Genomic DNA, 15,445 nt, shown 5'->3' with positions numbered 1-15,445 from the left:
AACAGGGGATCCAAGAGGTCAGCTAAGTCAACCAGTTGGCTGTTCAGGGTTCTGAGGGGATTGTAAGTCAGGAGGGAAAAAAATCCAGAAGGCAGAGTGGTAGGACAGCGGGGAGGGCACTTGCCTTGCACACAGCAGACCCGGGTTTGATCCCCGGCATCCCATCGGGTCCCCCAAACTGTACCAGCAGTCCTGCGGGCAGAGGCAGGAGCAAGCCCCGAGCATCACTGAGTGCACCCCCAAAACAAGTCTCTCGGTAACAGCAGGTGGTTGCAAGTCACACTCTTTATTACTCTCTGGACGTTTCAGGGTGGAGGGTCCTGGGCGGCCGAGCGGGGGCCCTAGTTCGAGGGGTGGAAGGTGCCTCGCTGGTGCCATTGCATGTCACGGATGCGACGCAGTGACTGCACCTGGGGGTGGGGGGCCCCAAAGTCGGTGCTGTCCTTGTAGTCGCCCTTCTCCAGCAGGAACTGCTGTCCGCGGTAGCCGGGGTACTGGTAGCCGACCCACCTGCGGGAGCAGAGATGGGACGGGTGTGGGGAGACGCAGCGGAAACGGCAGGGCCGCCCGGCACCCAGGAAGTCACACTTCCAGGGTGAGGAGCCGGGGCTCTGCCCAGCTCTGCCTGCTCCGATGCTCCACGGGGACACTCAGGACCGCCCCGAGCGCGGGTGCTGGGTCAGGGGACAGGGCGACTCACTCGAGTTTGCACCAGAATTGGCTTCAGCCATCCCAGCCCAACCCCAGACGTAAGACCTGACAGCGTGCGGAGGCCCCAGGAGCCCCGAGCCAACCTCAAACCCTCCACACTTGTATTCCTGCTGGTCCACACACAGCGCACCCTGCCCCGCACCTGTGCCCGCATCAGGACCAAGCGCCTTCCAAACAGCTACACCTGCGGGCGGGAGGCACACAGCTCCCGGGGGAGGGGTCTCTGAGTCTCTGGTGCCCTGATGGCGTCCGTTTTCTCTGTCCGAAACACTCCCCCCAGCTCTGACCACGAGGATCGGACTGACCAGTCCAGTGGACACCTCCGCTCTGCCCTGTCTCTCAACTCCACAGGGGCTTTGAAGACTCTTCAGACTCCCCTGCACACACACAGACACACACAGACACACACACACAGACACACACACACAAACGCACTTACCCCACATCCACACACACCTCACACGCACACACACCATACACATAGCCCCCCCACGCGCACACACACACACACACATGCATAAACACACCCCGCACGCACACCCCACACACACACACCATGCACACACCATACACAAGCACACTCACCACACACATGCACATACACGCACACACACCACACGCAGACACACATGCACCCACACACACCCCCCACACGCACGCATACCCTACATGAGCGCATACACACACGCACTTACCCCACATGCACACACACATGTACACACACCTCACACACACACACACACCATGCACACAGCCCCCACACGCGCACACACACACACATGCATAAACACACCCCACACGCACACCCCACACACACACACCACATGCACACACCATACACAAGCACACTCACCACACACATGGACATACACGCACACACACCACACACAGACGCACATGCACCCCACACACACACCCCACACGCACACATACCCCACATGCGCGCGCATACACACACACACACACACACACGTCCCACTCACACAAGCTATACTGAGCTCAGGGGCTGGGGGAACCACTCCCTGCCCCCCCCCCCCACCATCCCACTCTGCCTTGCAATCCTGTCCCTTTCAAGGACAAGACAAGGAAGGTGGTAGCAGCTGGCATCCCTCTCTCCAATCTTCGTCACACACTGAGCCCCAAATGCCAGACCCACCAGGGAAGGATCAGCGGTTTGGACGCAAGGGGTATTGAACACACAACTTGGCATGCTCTTTCGGAAGCTTGATAAGAGCCCCAGCCTGTGCCAGAATGTGCCGAGAACCCAGCTCTCTCGGCAGGGCGCCATCCTGGCTGTGGCGTCTGCCAGTGTTTGCCGCGACACCAGGCCCATGCTGATGCGTCCAGCGCACGCACAAGGGGAGTGTTTACTGGTGCCAAGTGCTCCCCGTGCACCCCTGCCCCACCCCAGGGCCCCCAGGCTTTTCCCGACAAGAAGTTCCCCGAGGCACACCGCCACAGCTGCCAACACGGAGAGATGTAGAAACGGCATCCAGTCTGGGGGCGAGGGCGGGAGGAGAAAGGATGCCTCCACACTCAGGCGCAGCCTCACTAGGGGCTCTGGCCCATTCCCACGCCCTGTCTCCCCAGTTCCGTCAGTTCCTTCCTGGTCCGTGCAGCAGAGCTAAAGATCCAGGTCCCCCCTTCAAACAGCTGGGACCACCCCAAAGGCGGGTCTGGCCGGAAACTTAGGGAGCTAAAACCACTCCTGGGACAGTGACTCTCCGCCCACCTCCCCGCGGGAAGGAAGGTTCTGGAAGTCCCGGGCCGGCTGGACCGGGGTCTGGACTCACGCGCCGCTCTGCACCCGCACGGACGCCACCTTCTCCTGGAAGCCGTGAGCGTGGAAGCTGGGCACGTCATCGTCCATCACCTCCATCTTCTTGCCCGTGAAGTTGGGGTTCTCGTAGAGGGTGATCCTGTGCTCTTGGCTGTCCTGCTGGCAAGGGGTGGGTGGAAGTGGCGTGGACGAGGGGCAGGCGGCGGGATTGGCTCGCTCTCCCTGCCCATCACCAGTTCCCCCTCACCCGACTTCCCACACCTGCCGGTCCACCCAGTTTCTTGCGTTGGGTTCTTATATTTGGGGGTGGGGGCCACCCCACCCCGGTGCTCGGGGCTTCCTCCTGACTCTGCGCTAAGGCATCACTCCTGATGGGGCTCGGGGGGCCCTGGAGGGTGCCGGCCATGGAACCGGGGTTGGCTGCGTGCAAGGCAAGCGCCCTACCTGCTCTGGCCCAAGCACCCACTGGATTATTGTCAAGGACTGGAGACTTCCAAGAGCTACGCTTTGGGGCGTATCTCACTCAGATGCCCTCCTGCCTCCCAGGACCTCGGTTCCCTTCTCCCATCTTAAAAATGAACAATGGCGGGGCTGGAGCGATAGCACAGCGGGTAGGGCGTTTGTCTTGCACGCGGCCGACCTGGGTTCGATCCCCAGCATCCCATATGGTCCCCTGAGCACCGCCAGGGGTAATTCCTGAGTGCAGAGCCAGGAGTAGCTCCAGTGCATCACCGGGTGTGATCCAAGAAGAAAAAAAAAATGAACAATAGGACCAGAGCGGTAGTGTGGCGGGGAGGGCGTTTGCCTGGCACCGTGGCGATTAGAGTTTGATTTCTAGCAGCTCATATGGTTCCCCACGCCCACCAGGAGCACAGAGCTAGGAGCCAGCACTGAGCACCACTGGGTGTGGCCCCCAAACAAATCGAAAGCCGCCACGACAGCATATGTCCCTGCCGCGTGTACGCACACGTGTGTGATGTATCCATGCATGCTTCTAGCAGGCACTTGCAACATTTGTGACTTTCTTTCGTCTCCACATCTCTTACCCGCCCTCCTATTCCTGAGATATTGTTCAGTTATTTCCTCTCTCCTTTTGGCACAAAAGATAACAGAGTCTCAGAGAGGTAAAAACACTTGTCCAAGGCCACACAGCCAGGAGTGTTAGCCCAGAAATGCAGACGTGTACGGTGCCCAGAGTTTTCTGGTTGTCTATTTTTTTCTTTTTGAGTCACACCCAGCAATGCACAGGGGTTCCTCCTGGCTCTGCACTCAGGAATTACTCCTGGCGGTGCTCCGGGGACCATATGGGATGCTGGGAATCGAACCCGGGTCGGACGCGTGCAAGGCAAACACCCTACCCGCTGTGCTATTGCTCCAGCCCCTCTGGCCGGCTATTGGACTGGGGGGACAGTCAGTTGAGACTGGCAGGGTTTTCTTTCTCCGTGCGGGGAGAGAGATTTGCCAAGTATTGCTGGGACCTGGTCCTTCCTGAGAGTCCACTTGTAGTAAGCATCACCGGCTGAGACACACCGAAAGGTCTCAGCAGGAGCTTAGAGCGTCCTCCACACCCAACTCAGAACTGCTTTCTCCTCCTATCCTTCCTTCTTTCCTTCCTTCCTTCCTTCCTTCCTTCCTTCCTTCCTTCCTTCCTTCCTCACTCGATTCCCTTCTCCCTCCGGCCGCCCTCCTTCCCTCCCTTTCCTTCCTCTCTTCCTTCCTCCCATGCCTAAAAGCCAGCCGGGGCCTCAGGCTTGTAAGGCAAGAGCTCTGCATCCCAACAGTGTCTCAGAAAGTCCTTCTGTGCTGACCCCAGCTGAGGTCTTCAGAGCTCAGGGAAGGGACGGCCACTTGTTCTGGGCGGGCCGGCCTCATACGAGAACAGTCCACAGCACTCCCTGCCGGCAGCCGCCTGAGGCTTTGTGTCTGGTGGGGTGTCGTGCGTGGTGCGGTGGGCTGCACTTAAGATGAGCATGTTTCAGGTTCTAAGACCCCCGCCTCCCCCATTTTACAGAAAGGAAAACAGGATCGGGGAATGAAGCCACGTGATGCAGGAAGGGCCATCACGGAAGTGAAGGCTCTTTCCTGGTCTCGAACTCGGGCTGCCCTTGGTGGAGAGGATAGAGAAGGGGGTGGGGGGGGGTCTCACCACTTTGATGGGCCTCAGGGAGTTGAGAGAGTCGGTCCTCCGGCTGCTGGTCCACGCGTCCCAGCGCGGGTACTCACCCTTCTCCAGCACAAACTGCTCCCCCTTGCAGTTGGGTTGTTCGTAGCCCACCCAGCTGCAGTGTAGACAGAGAGAGATGGGGGGGGAGGGAGAGAGGGAGAGGGAGAGGGAGGGAGGGAAGGAGGGAGGGAGGGAGGGAGAGAAAGGGAGGTCAATACACATTCACACACACGTACATTGTTACATACAAACATAGTCACGTATGTAGACACACGTACTCACACACACTCACCCACGCATACACTCCACATCCACTCATAGGCACACCCACACTCACACACATAGATGCACACACATGCACATTCTCACACACTCACCCATACACGTGCATATACACTCTCACATTCACACACGCACACTAACACACACACACCGTTACACACCTAAAACACAGTCACATACACTCACACACTTACACACTCTCACCCGCTTACATATATACGCATCCACACACACCCACTAACACACACACAGTTACACACAAACCTAGTCACGTACACACACACACACTTACACATACACACACTCTCACACTTTCAGTCATAGACATAAGCACACTCACACAAACACTCAGTCTCATACATATATATTTACACACCTCCACACTCTCACACACATACACACCTACACACTCACACATTCACATGCGCACACCTACACATTCACACACACATCCACACATCCACACTCACAGTCACACACTCACACATTCACACACACACACGGCTACTCACGGTCCGGCCTGCACCAGGACGGAGCCTGCCTTGTCCAGGCCGGTCTCCTTCAGGCTGGGGCAGGGCCCGCTGAGCTCCTGCGAGCGGCCCTGGAAGTTCTCCTGCTCAAAGACGACAAGCTGCAACGGGAGGGTGAGTGGAAACTTCGAGAGGGGTTCGGGAGCTTGGGGGAAGCCCACCCTGAAGAGGTCCGAACCTCATCCGCAGTCACACAGCCCCAGGCCTGGGGGAACCAGCTGTGACACAGGGAGCCCACATTTCACCTCCCTGAGCCTCGGTTTCCCCATTTCTCAAACAGAAACCGAAGACAGAGCCAAGCTCCTAAGGGCTGTGGGGCTTGGGTGCGGCGGGGTCCACGGTGTCTGCCCTGTGGGGGGGGCATCACTGCAGGGCCAGAGAAAGACCCCAAGGAAGGGGGACGCGGCCCACGGCGTGGGTGGGGGGCACAGCTGAGCTCGTCCCGGGCGGTTTCCCTAGAGCCAGCCTTTACCAGCTCCAGCTTGCCCCTGGGGTCTGCAGCCACATGGCTTTGGTCCAGCAGAGCTGGGCGGCCCCCCAGCCCCCGGGTCCACCGTGCTAAGGAGCTCCCAGGAGAGGCTGGCCCTGCCCATCAGTGTCACACAACAAGAAGCGAAACCCCAGGACCCGGCTTCTGAGCAGAGTTGGCCATGCCCCCTCCTGGCCCCATCTCCTGTCCCTAGAACTATCCCCAGACTATGCCCTTTCTCCAAGTGCCCTGGGATTCACCGGCGCGCCTCTGCTCCCCTCTGCAATTCTCTTTGTTTCCCGTGGGCTCACGTCTGCCCTGGGCTGCAGCCGGCAGAATCCGTGTCTGAGGATCCAAAGCTTTGTCACGTGAAGGCAGCACCCATGGCTTCACAGCCAAGGGCTCATTGGAAAACCAACGGCCACGTTTCACGATTCTGGGGAGAGCCGGGGGAAGGTCGGGGCCAGGGGTGTTCTCAGGCCTCTTCCGCAGGGAGCCCCCTCTGGATAATGCATTCGGGACAGCCTGGGGTGGGAGTGACGGGGAGGGGTAGTGTCCGATCTGCAGGGTCAGCGCTGACCCTGCAAACGTCTACCCCATCTCCCAGGCCAGGGGATAGGAGGATAAAGGCAGGGCCGGGAGGTTCTCGGGGCTCAGGGGCACATTCCAAGGGCTCAGCAAATCCTTTGTGGTCACTGACTCAGCCACGGATGCGTCAGCTGAGATGGACGTGGCCGCCTCCATGGTAACGCTGGGCAGCGCCGGGGAAGCGGCTTGTCTGGAACCCGGGATCCCCCATCTGTAAAACTGGCGGATTGCTGAGAAGAATCTAGACTCTGGAAGTTAGGGGCTCGTTTATTCGCTTCCCCCGGCCTGGGGGACAAGACACAGGGGTGAGCAGGAAAGAAGTTAAGTTTCCGCACCCCCCCCCGCTGAACCTCAGGGGTGCAGTTTTGTCATTCCAGGTGTGCCACTGTCATTTCAGATGCAAACAGAGACTGGCACTTTTTCTAGCCCTTTCCACCCGGGATGGCCCCGTAGCTAGACACGTCTGCTGAGAACTGGCAGCCACGCCCAAGTCAGATCGATTTTAAGTATAAAAGGTGCAGTGGTTTGGGGGGGAGGCTGAGGACACTGCTGGAGGGAAGTTGACACCAACAGCAGGGTCGGTGCTGGAATAGGGTCTGTCTAAAACTCAACTATGAATAACTTTATAGATCTGTCACTGTCACTGTCCTCCTGTTGTTCACTGATTTCTCGAGCGGGCCCAGTAACGTCTCCACTGTGAGACTTGTTGTTACTGTGTTTGGCATATCAAATACATCACGGGTAGCTTGCCAGGCTCTGCCGTGTGTGCGAGATCCTCTCGGTGGCTTGCCGGGCTCTCCGAGAGGAGCAGAGGAATCGAACTCGGGTGGGCCACGTTGGCTGTATGCAAGGCAAACGCCCTACCAGCTGTACTATCGCTTCAACCCTACTTTATAGATCATGGTGTCTTAATAAAAAAACTGAATTTTTTTAAATAAGAAAGCCTGAATAAACCACAGACTTTAGTTTTTTAAAAGTGCGCATTGAGAGACTGGAGAGATAGCACAGTGGGTAGGACGTTTGCCTTGCACCCGGCCAACCCGGGTTCGATTCCCAGCATCCCATAGGGTCCCCTGAGCACTGCCAGGAGTAACTTCTGAGTACAGAGCCAGGAGTAACCCTTGTGCATTACTAGGTGTGACCCAAAATGCAAAATAAATAAATTAATTAATTAATTTAAAAAAGTGCACATTGAGGGGCTGGAGTGATAGCACATCGGGTAGGCCGTTTGCTTTGCCTTGCAAGCGACTAACCCGGGTTCGATTCTCAGCATCCCATGTGGTCCCCTGAGCACCGCCAGGAGTGATTCCTGAGTGCAGAGCCAGGAGAAACCCCCAAGCATCGCCGGGTGTGACCCAAAAGAAAAAAAAAAGTGCACATTGAATTCTGGAGATTAGTAGGGGTGAAAAAAAGGAATGTCAAATAGCTCCATAATAATTTTGTATTGATTATGCAGCTGGATATAGCGGGTTTAATTTGGAGAGAAATCGATGCCTCCTATAGCTTACTTATCTAACACAGCCCGGAAGAACCACGTCGCTATTGGTTCATATTATATATGTTTGTGGGACAGGGTGGATCCAAAGCACCGTCACTTGCCTCAGTGCTGTTCTGCAGAATTTCCTGCTCTCTCTGACCACTGGGCCTTTGCACCTACTATACCCTCTGTCAGGAAAACTCTCCACACACCCCTCCCCCACACCTGATTTGCACGTGGTTACCTTGAACCTCACTGCCCACTCTTCTCTGCCCCTTCCCACCACCTTGGCTAACCAAATCTCGTCCCTTCCAGTTCCTGAGAACCTTCCTCTTCCTTCTGTCATAGATTGGCCTCGTGGTTGTCCCTCCTCTTGAAAACAGGCCCCGTAGCAGGCAGGACACGGGGAGCAGGTCCCCAAGGAGACCAAAGGGTCAATCCAGACTGGGTCCCCTGGTGCCAAGGCTGGTCACAGTTGGAGGCAGACTGAGTGTGTCCAGTGCCTCCGACCGTGTGGCTGGGTCTGGAGGTGAGGTGAGGGTGTTAGCGTCGGCCGGGCATTGGACCCGGGTTCTTGGCCTTCTCGCCACCACCTGCTGGCCCTCCCTCTGACTCTCCCTGTTCCATATGGAGGAAGCGGAAGCTCAGAGGGGCCATATGACTTGAGCAGGTCACCTGGCCAGAGCGAAGTCGGGAGTGACCTTCACCTCCCATGCACAGAGCCCCTCTGGGATCCCTCCCAGTCTCGGGGAACACCAAGGCTCCCGAGATTGTGGGGGAAGGGGACCAGGGTTAGGCAGAGAAACGCAAGTCTCCCGAACTGGAAACTGCTGGCCATCTGTGGGCAGGGAAGGAACCAGCTGTGGGGAAACTGAGGCCCAGAGAGAAAGAGAGTCAGATGGGGCATCGCAGCAGGGGGAGACACCAACCCCAGTTCACAGGAAGGAGAACTACCCACCTTGGGGCTGAGATGGTAGCCCTTCCCCGCCGGGTTCTGGTGGTCCGAGGCCATGGTTGAAGGGCCTGGAAGACAAGTGGAGGCAGCAGTGAGTCCCTCGGGATGCTGGGCTCCCTCTCCGGGGGCAGCCTTGGGGCACCCACTGCTTCTCATTGCCTGGTTTTGGGGAGTCTTAGCCCTGGGGGGGTCCGTAAGCAGGGGTCTGAACGTCTTCCTTTGTTTCATTTTCTTGTGTCTGGCTCCAAAGGAGGCCCACTGAAAAGGGGAGGGAGATGAGGCTGGAGTGAGCACAGTGGGGTAGGGTGTTTGCCTTGCATGCGGCCAACCCGGGTTCGATTCCCAGCATCCCATAGGGTCCCCCGAGAACCGCCAGGGGTGATTCCTGAGTGCAGAGCCGAGAGTAACCCCTAAGTATCGCTGGGTGTGACCCAAAAGCATAAATAAATAAATAAAAAAGAAAGGGGGGCATGTCACAGCTTTAGGGAACAGGGTCCCCATGGGTCCCTGCCCCCAGCTCCTGACGGGATGTGGATGGACCCGTTGGCAGGACACACACACCTTTGACGGAAAGAAAATTGGACCAAAGACGAGCTCTCGGAGTCCCCTGCCTCCTCGCACCCCTAACTGCCTCCTCGATGCTCCCTCCCCGGCTCAGGATGTCCTGCCACCCCTGGCCTCATCCCCCCTGTGCCAACCCCCACCAACACCACCTTCCGTGGGACTCAGGAAGGCAGGGCTGGGAGAGAGATGGTCCAGGAGCTGGGCCGGACAACCAGGCTGAGGGGTCGAGCTAGTCAGACTGTCCAAAAATCTAGAAAATTGTCCGGCTCCTCTGGGTGGGGCCTGGCCTCCTTCTTCAGAGAAGACAGCTGGTATCCACCCTGGAGGACAGGCTGGACGTGCCATCTTATTTTCTTATTTCAAAGGCAGAAATTTGGGGAAGCAGCTTAGGAGCCCGACTGCTCTCGTCTCCCCAGAAACCAGCCCCATGGGTCCTTCCGAGCGCGGGGGTCCTGCCTTCCCTGGCCGAGGGGGGCTGAGCCAGAGGTTTCTGATCAGAAGCTAGCCCTGTGCTAACCCCTCTCCTCCGCTCTCTGCCTCAGTTTCCTGTCCTGGAAGCCGCCCCCAGCAGGGGACTGGGGATGTCTCTAGCAGGATGTGATGATTCTGTTACCGCAGTGCCAACCCTTGGCAGTGGTTCTGGAACATTCCCAGCATGCTGAAAGCCTGATTTGGGTGATTTCCACCAGGCTGCAATGATTTTGAAATGGCGCATGGTTGAAAGCCGCCCCAGAGTACACACAGGTGGACACTTAGGAAGCTTTGCCCATCCCGAGAGCTTACCCAGCCCATGGGGCAGGGCGCACCCCCTCACCCGCCCATCACCAAACCTACAAGCTAGATTCTTCACTCCCACCCCACCCCCAGTCACTGGTACCACCAGGAAACTGATGGGCTATTCAATATTAGTCAGGAGGCATGCCCACGTGCCCACTCTGTGCCCACAGGCACTGTGGGATGAGTCACCTCAAAGCCCCAGTGTGAAGGTCTCACCAGCACTCTCCCCATTTAACAGAGAGGAAGACTGAGGCTTAGAACATGGATGTCTTCATCCAAGGTCACCTTGTCAGAAAGGGGCTTTGAACCCAGGTCTTCCACCCTCTCAGGGACCAGGATGAGAGGAAGGGGGACTTACCAGCGACACCAGCCCCCGAGAGTGCCCATGAAGCCCCGTGGGCAGGAGGTGGCATTTATACCTGCTCCAGGGACGCCGGTGCCAAGTGTGGAGAGGGCCAGCCCCGGGGCAAACCGGGGTGAGAATGCGGGATTAGCAGGCCGGCACTCAGTCAGCAGATGCCCCAGACACTCTGTCGCCCCACAATAACGTTATTAGCTAGCTCTCGCATTCACTGAGCCGGGGGGCTGCAGTCAGAGAGGTCCACTTTGCAAGCATCAGCTGTCCGGCTGCCAGGACCTGGGAACGGGGGGCTGGCTGGGGGCCGGGGGGCCAGTCTAGCCCTGGGGAAAACAGCAGAGTGAGGCAAATCTTAGCTGCCTGGTTTCCACACTCGCTGTCTGTGTGTCTGACGCTGACCGTGGCCAGCCACGGAAGGACACGCTGCAGACTCCGTGGGCTCCTCTCTGTCGTGTGGGGACCCACTGGCCCCTGCAGCAGCCCCAGGGGAGGTTCTCCTGATTGTCACACAGGTGGACACACACACACACACACACACACACACACACGGATACACATGAAGGCACAAAGACAAGCACATTCACAAATACCCATGGCCCGGGAGACTCATCCTGTAGTGTTCAGTCTCTCTCTCTCTCTCTCTCTCTCTCTCTCTCTCTCTCTCTCTCTCTCTCTCTTCCTCTCTCTCTCTCACACACACGCACACACACACACGGGTGATAATGACCATTTATTGGAAACCATCTTTGCCCGTCCACCCGAGGAGAGGAATCGTGACCCTACTTTACTGCTGAAAGCCCATCCAAAGCCATGCGGTCACAGGCCTGGGGTCACAGGCAGTCCAGAGCGAAGAGGAGGAGCAGTGGGTTTGTCTCAGGCCCAGCGTGACCGTGACCATGGCCCCATGAAGCACAGGGAGAGTCGAGAGCTTCTGGTGTCCGGGCACCAGGACCACCGAGTAAATGAAACGATGATCGGGCGGGGAGGACTTGGCCAAGCAACTGGGTTTCTTCCTGGCACCTGGTTTCCGGTCAAACCCTGGAGTGGCCCTAGGACGAGATGCCCTGCCTGGCTGGCGAGGGAGGGAGCACATGGGACAGCTGGAGTTGGGGGGCAGGACTGGGGGGCCCTGGATGGGCAGTAGAGACCAGAATTTCTTGACTAGGGGCTCCCAAGCAGAGATCGGGGGGCCAGGAGTCCCTTCCAGGGGCAGAGCCTGGGTCCAGCGTGCCCCCTAATGACCTCTGGACTACCTACCAGCTCCAGAAACAGGGGTTGTGTCAGCTCAGGAGGACGGTGAGGGTGGTTCCCCCACACAGGATCCTGCATGTGACGGCCATGAGCCCCCGGGCCCGTTGCGGGGAGCAGGGTGGCTGTCACCCCCCACCACCACCACCTTTCTGGCATAGCAGCGGCCAGCTTCTAGGGCTATCAGCGGGGAACAGATGTGGGGACGGTCTAGGGCGTCATCCCCTCCCCTCACATCCATCAGGGTTCGGGGTGAGCTGCTCTGTGCTTGGCCCCGTCGGGCACCCCAACCCCCGCGTTCTCAAGCTGTGCACTGCTGCTGTCGGTGACCAGGCATTCTTTGGGGGTGGGTAGGGGTGTGGTCCTGCGTCCTGGCCTCTCCTCCTCCCAACAGATGTTCTCTTCTGCTTACAAAAACTCTCTCCAGTTCTTGCCACCCTTCCTGAAGGGGGTGAGGACACAATGGCCCCCTTTTCTGGACCCCTGTTGTGGAGAAGTAGCCAGGACCCTGGGGAGGTGGGCTGAAGGCTCCAGCCCTTATCAGTGAATGGAAGTCCCCCCCCCCCCAACCACCACCTCTCGCCTCACCCCTCCTGGAGTCTCAGGAAACCCATCCCCTGCCCACACGCAGGGACACGCCCAGGGTTCCAAGGCATCAAAGCTTTATCTGCTACTTTGGGTACCCCAAGACACAGCATCTCCGTGCTTGCAAAGAGGGGAGCTGGGGTGGGGGTGGGCCCGATTCCCATAGCTTCTTGTGCGTATGAAACCTCTGTAGTTACAGAAGATAAAAGCACTTGTTGGCAATCGATGCTCTAGGGGGTCCAGGAGGCTCCCATTGGTTGACCCTTAAGAGTTTTTTTCCCTCTAGACGAAACTGTCTGGGACACCAGAGGGGGACCTTGCCGGGACTGGAGATGGTGCCTCGTGCCAGGGCCCCGGGAGCGTGTGGGTCATAAGGCAACTCCCGGGACCAGGGACCCTGTTGGACCCCAGTCCCGCTCCTGACCCCCTCCCGCTCCATCACCTGGTGTGTGTCTGCTGAGGAAGGGGATGGAACAGAAGAGACGTGAACATTGATCTCTGCTCCCTGCAGTCTTACAGGACACTCTGAGGACCGGGGAGGTGCTGGCGAGACGGTGCGGGGCAGAGCCTCTTCCAGGACTCAAAGGGCGGCTTTTGGAGCCGTTTATTGGCTGCGTAAGACTGTGGAAGGAGATGGGGGAGGAGGAGAGGAGTTCAAGTTCTCTGCAGACAACAGCGTCCCCCTGAAGCAGGAGGATGACGCCAGAGATTGTCAACTGAGGGCTGAGCTTATGGGTAGACTGTGGCACCAGGGGTGAGTGTCACTATTCTGGAATGTTCTGGGAGGGCAAGATGGGAAACTTGCAAAAAAAAAAAAAAACAACTCTTGGGCTGACTATCCAGAACCTGATTTTCTGCCGCCTCCACCCTGCACCCAGATCCCTCGGGAGGCAACGCACGTGTGTGTGTGTGTGTGTGTGTGTGTGTGTGTGTGTGGTGTGGGGGGTAGAAGAAGGGGCTTTGCAGGAGGGACTCTGGCTAAGAGCCCCACACACCGCCCCCACACACACGCATACACACACTCACTGCAGGAGAAAAATTCTGACTAAACAACTTCTCTCTCTCTCTCTCTCTCTCTCCCCTCTTCTCTCTCTTTCTCTCCTTCTCTCTCTCTCTCCCTCTCTCCATCCCTCCCCCGCCCCAACAGCTTCCCGCTGGCTGCCCTTTCCCAGACCCTTGCATGGAATTCTAATGGGGTGACTCCTAGCAACTTCTCAGCACATAGCTGGGACCCACCAAGCCCGTCGGGGCTGGAGCCTGAGGACCACCCTCTTTTCTAGGTCCCATCAGCTTCTAGAAGCTTCCTCCACCTTTACACCATCCCTCCTGGATGCTGGGGACATTCGCACCTACACATCAACATCCATGGTGGAGGAAAGGTATGGTTAGGGGCTGCAGAAGGGTCTCTAGGGCGGACTGGCCATGGCTTAACTGGGGGGTGGGGGGAAGAGCCCTCCCTCGGGTCCCCCCCAGCTTAACCGTGCGGCCCTGGCCCGCCAGCCTCTAGCTCCCATTCAGGGAGTGGGTGAGCGGGGAAACGCTTTGACAGCTCAGCCCCCGCACAGTCTCGCCAGCCCCTCCTGGGTCCTCAGAGTGTCCTGTGAGACTGCGGGGAGCAGAGATCAATGTTCACGTCTCTTCTGTTCCATCCCCTTCCTCAGCAGGCACCCGCCATCCTGAAACGCGTGTTCACGCGAAGGCACCAGGAGCTCAACTCGCGGCGTTGGGAGAGGGTGTGCAGGCGGGGCGCAGGGACGAGTGGGGAGAAGCAGACACCCGCAGGGGAGGGCCTGGAGACCCCCAGCACCGGGCAGAGTGAAGCAGTGGTGCCAGGGGCCCGCGGGTGCTCTGGCATTGCTGGAGCTATGCCCAGCTCCTGGAGCAAAGGGGTGGTGGGGGTGGAGGGTTCAGGATGGGGAGTGGCGGAGATCTGAACGCGCCAGCAGCTGCCAGCCCCTCGGGGGGGGGGGGGGGTAGGAGGGATGGCTGGGGTCTCCCTGGGAAGTCACACGGCGGGGGGGGGGGAGGCACTCAGGCAATGCCCTCTCAAGGTCTAGACGCTGCCCCTTCTGGGCCTGAGCGACCCACGTGTGTCCAAGTGTGCAGGACGCATCCGGCCCCCGGTCAAAGCGTTTCCCCGCTCCCCCCCACTCCCTGGATGGGAGCTAGAGGCTGGCGGGCCAGGGCCGCACCGATGCCCGCGAATCTCTCTGGCACCCGTTTCTCCAAGGCTGCGGCCTCGCCACATACCCGCCACGTGGCCCAGGGCTCTCTCCATCTCATCAGTCAGAGGACCACGAAGAAGAGTGTGTTTATTGGAGGGGAAAGGAAACAGACTTATCAAAAGACCAGCCTCTGAGACGCTGACGGGGAGGGAGGCAGAGCAGGAGGGAGAGGAGGAGGGAGGGAGGGAGGGAGGGAGGGCGAGACTGTGTCCCCTGGAGGGAGGGCAGGCGGGGAACACGGCCACGTACAAACGATTAAGGCATATTCTGTTCGTGTCCAAGGAGACAGGGTTCCCAAGCTGGCTTCGAGGCAATGGCAGAGACGAGCGGACCTCCTTTTGTTGTCGAACCCCTAAAGAGCATGTGGCCAGGGTGCCGAGAGGAGAAACGAAGACCCCAGTGGCCCAGGTCTCCGCCAAGGCCGCCCAGAGTCATTTAGCGTCACTGCACTGGTGAGCACAGGGCGCAGGGGCAGAGTTGCGAGTGCAGGGGGCTGGAGTAAGAGGGACGCTGGGAAAACTCCCTCCTCCCCCCACACACAGTGATTGTCTGGCCCCCGATGGGGTGAGGAGGCCTCACCAAGGGAAGGGGGGAGAGGAGGAGGGGAGGGCTCGTGCCAGAGTTGAGGGCTTTAGTGTCTGAATCACTGAGGGAGGAAGTCCATGAATTTTTCTTTTCTTTTTTTTCTCCTTCCAATCAAGGCGTGGGCCAACTCACGCAGATGACCTTGGG

General features: G+C 58.5%; 1 protein-coding gene across 1 annotated transcript; it reads right to left on the bottom strand.

Annotated features, from left to right (window-relative positions):
• Nucleotides 1–341: 341 nt before the first annotated feature.
• CRYBB2 (crystallin beta B2) lies at nt 342–9,019 on the bottom strand. The gene is made up of 5 exons (XM_056114496.1): nt 8,960–9,019; nt 5,450–5,568; nt 4,638–4,770; nt 2,505–2,647; nt 342–510 (listed from the first exon to the last, which is right to left on the bottom strand). Exons 1-5 carry the CDS (start codon nt 9,011–9,013, stop codon nt 342–344), a joined length of 618 nt encoding a protein of 205 aa, XP_055970471.1. The 5' UTR covers nt 9,014–9,019.
• Nucleotides 9,020–15,445: the final 6,426 nt, after the last annotated feature.

Source organism: Sorex fumeus, unplaced genomic scaffold (assembly GCF_029834395.1).
Source record: "Sorex fumeus unplaced genomic scaffold, SorFum_2.1 ptg000025l, whole genome shotgun sequence".
Classification (NCBI taxonomy): domain Eukaryota; kingdom Metazoa; phylum Chordata; class Mammalia; order Eulipotyphla; family Soricidae; genus Sorex; species Sorex fumeus.
This window is presented reverse-complemented; position numbering and strand designations above follow the sequence as displayed.

Bases quoted from the DNA above. Each gene is read 5' to 3' on its own strand.
- CRYBB2 (XM_056114496.1), bottom strand. From the start codon at position 9,013: ATGGCCTCGGACCACCAGAACCCGGCGGGGAAGGGCTACCATCTCAGC. The intron at 2,648-4,637 runs GTGAGACCCCCC...CCTTGCCAGCAG, and splicing joins CCCTGAGGCCCATCAAAGTG to GACAGCCAAGAGCACAGGAT. The intron at 511-2,504 runs GTGAGTCCAGAC...CTGCTCCCGCAG, and splicing joins GTGCGGGTGCAGAGCGGCGC to GTGGGTCGGCTACCAGTACC.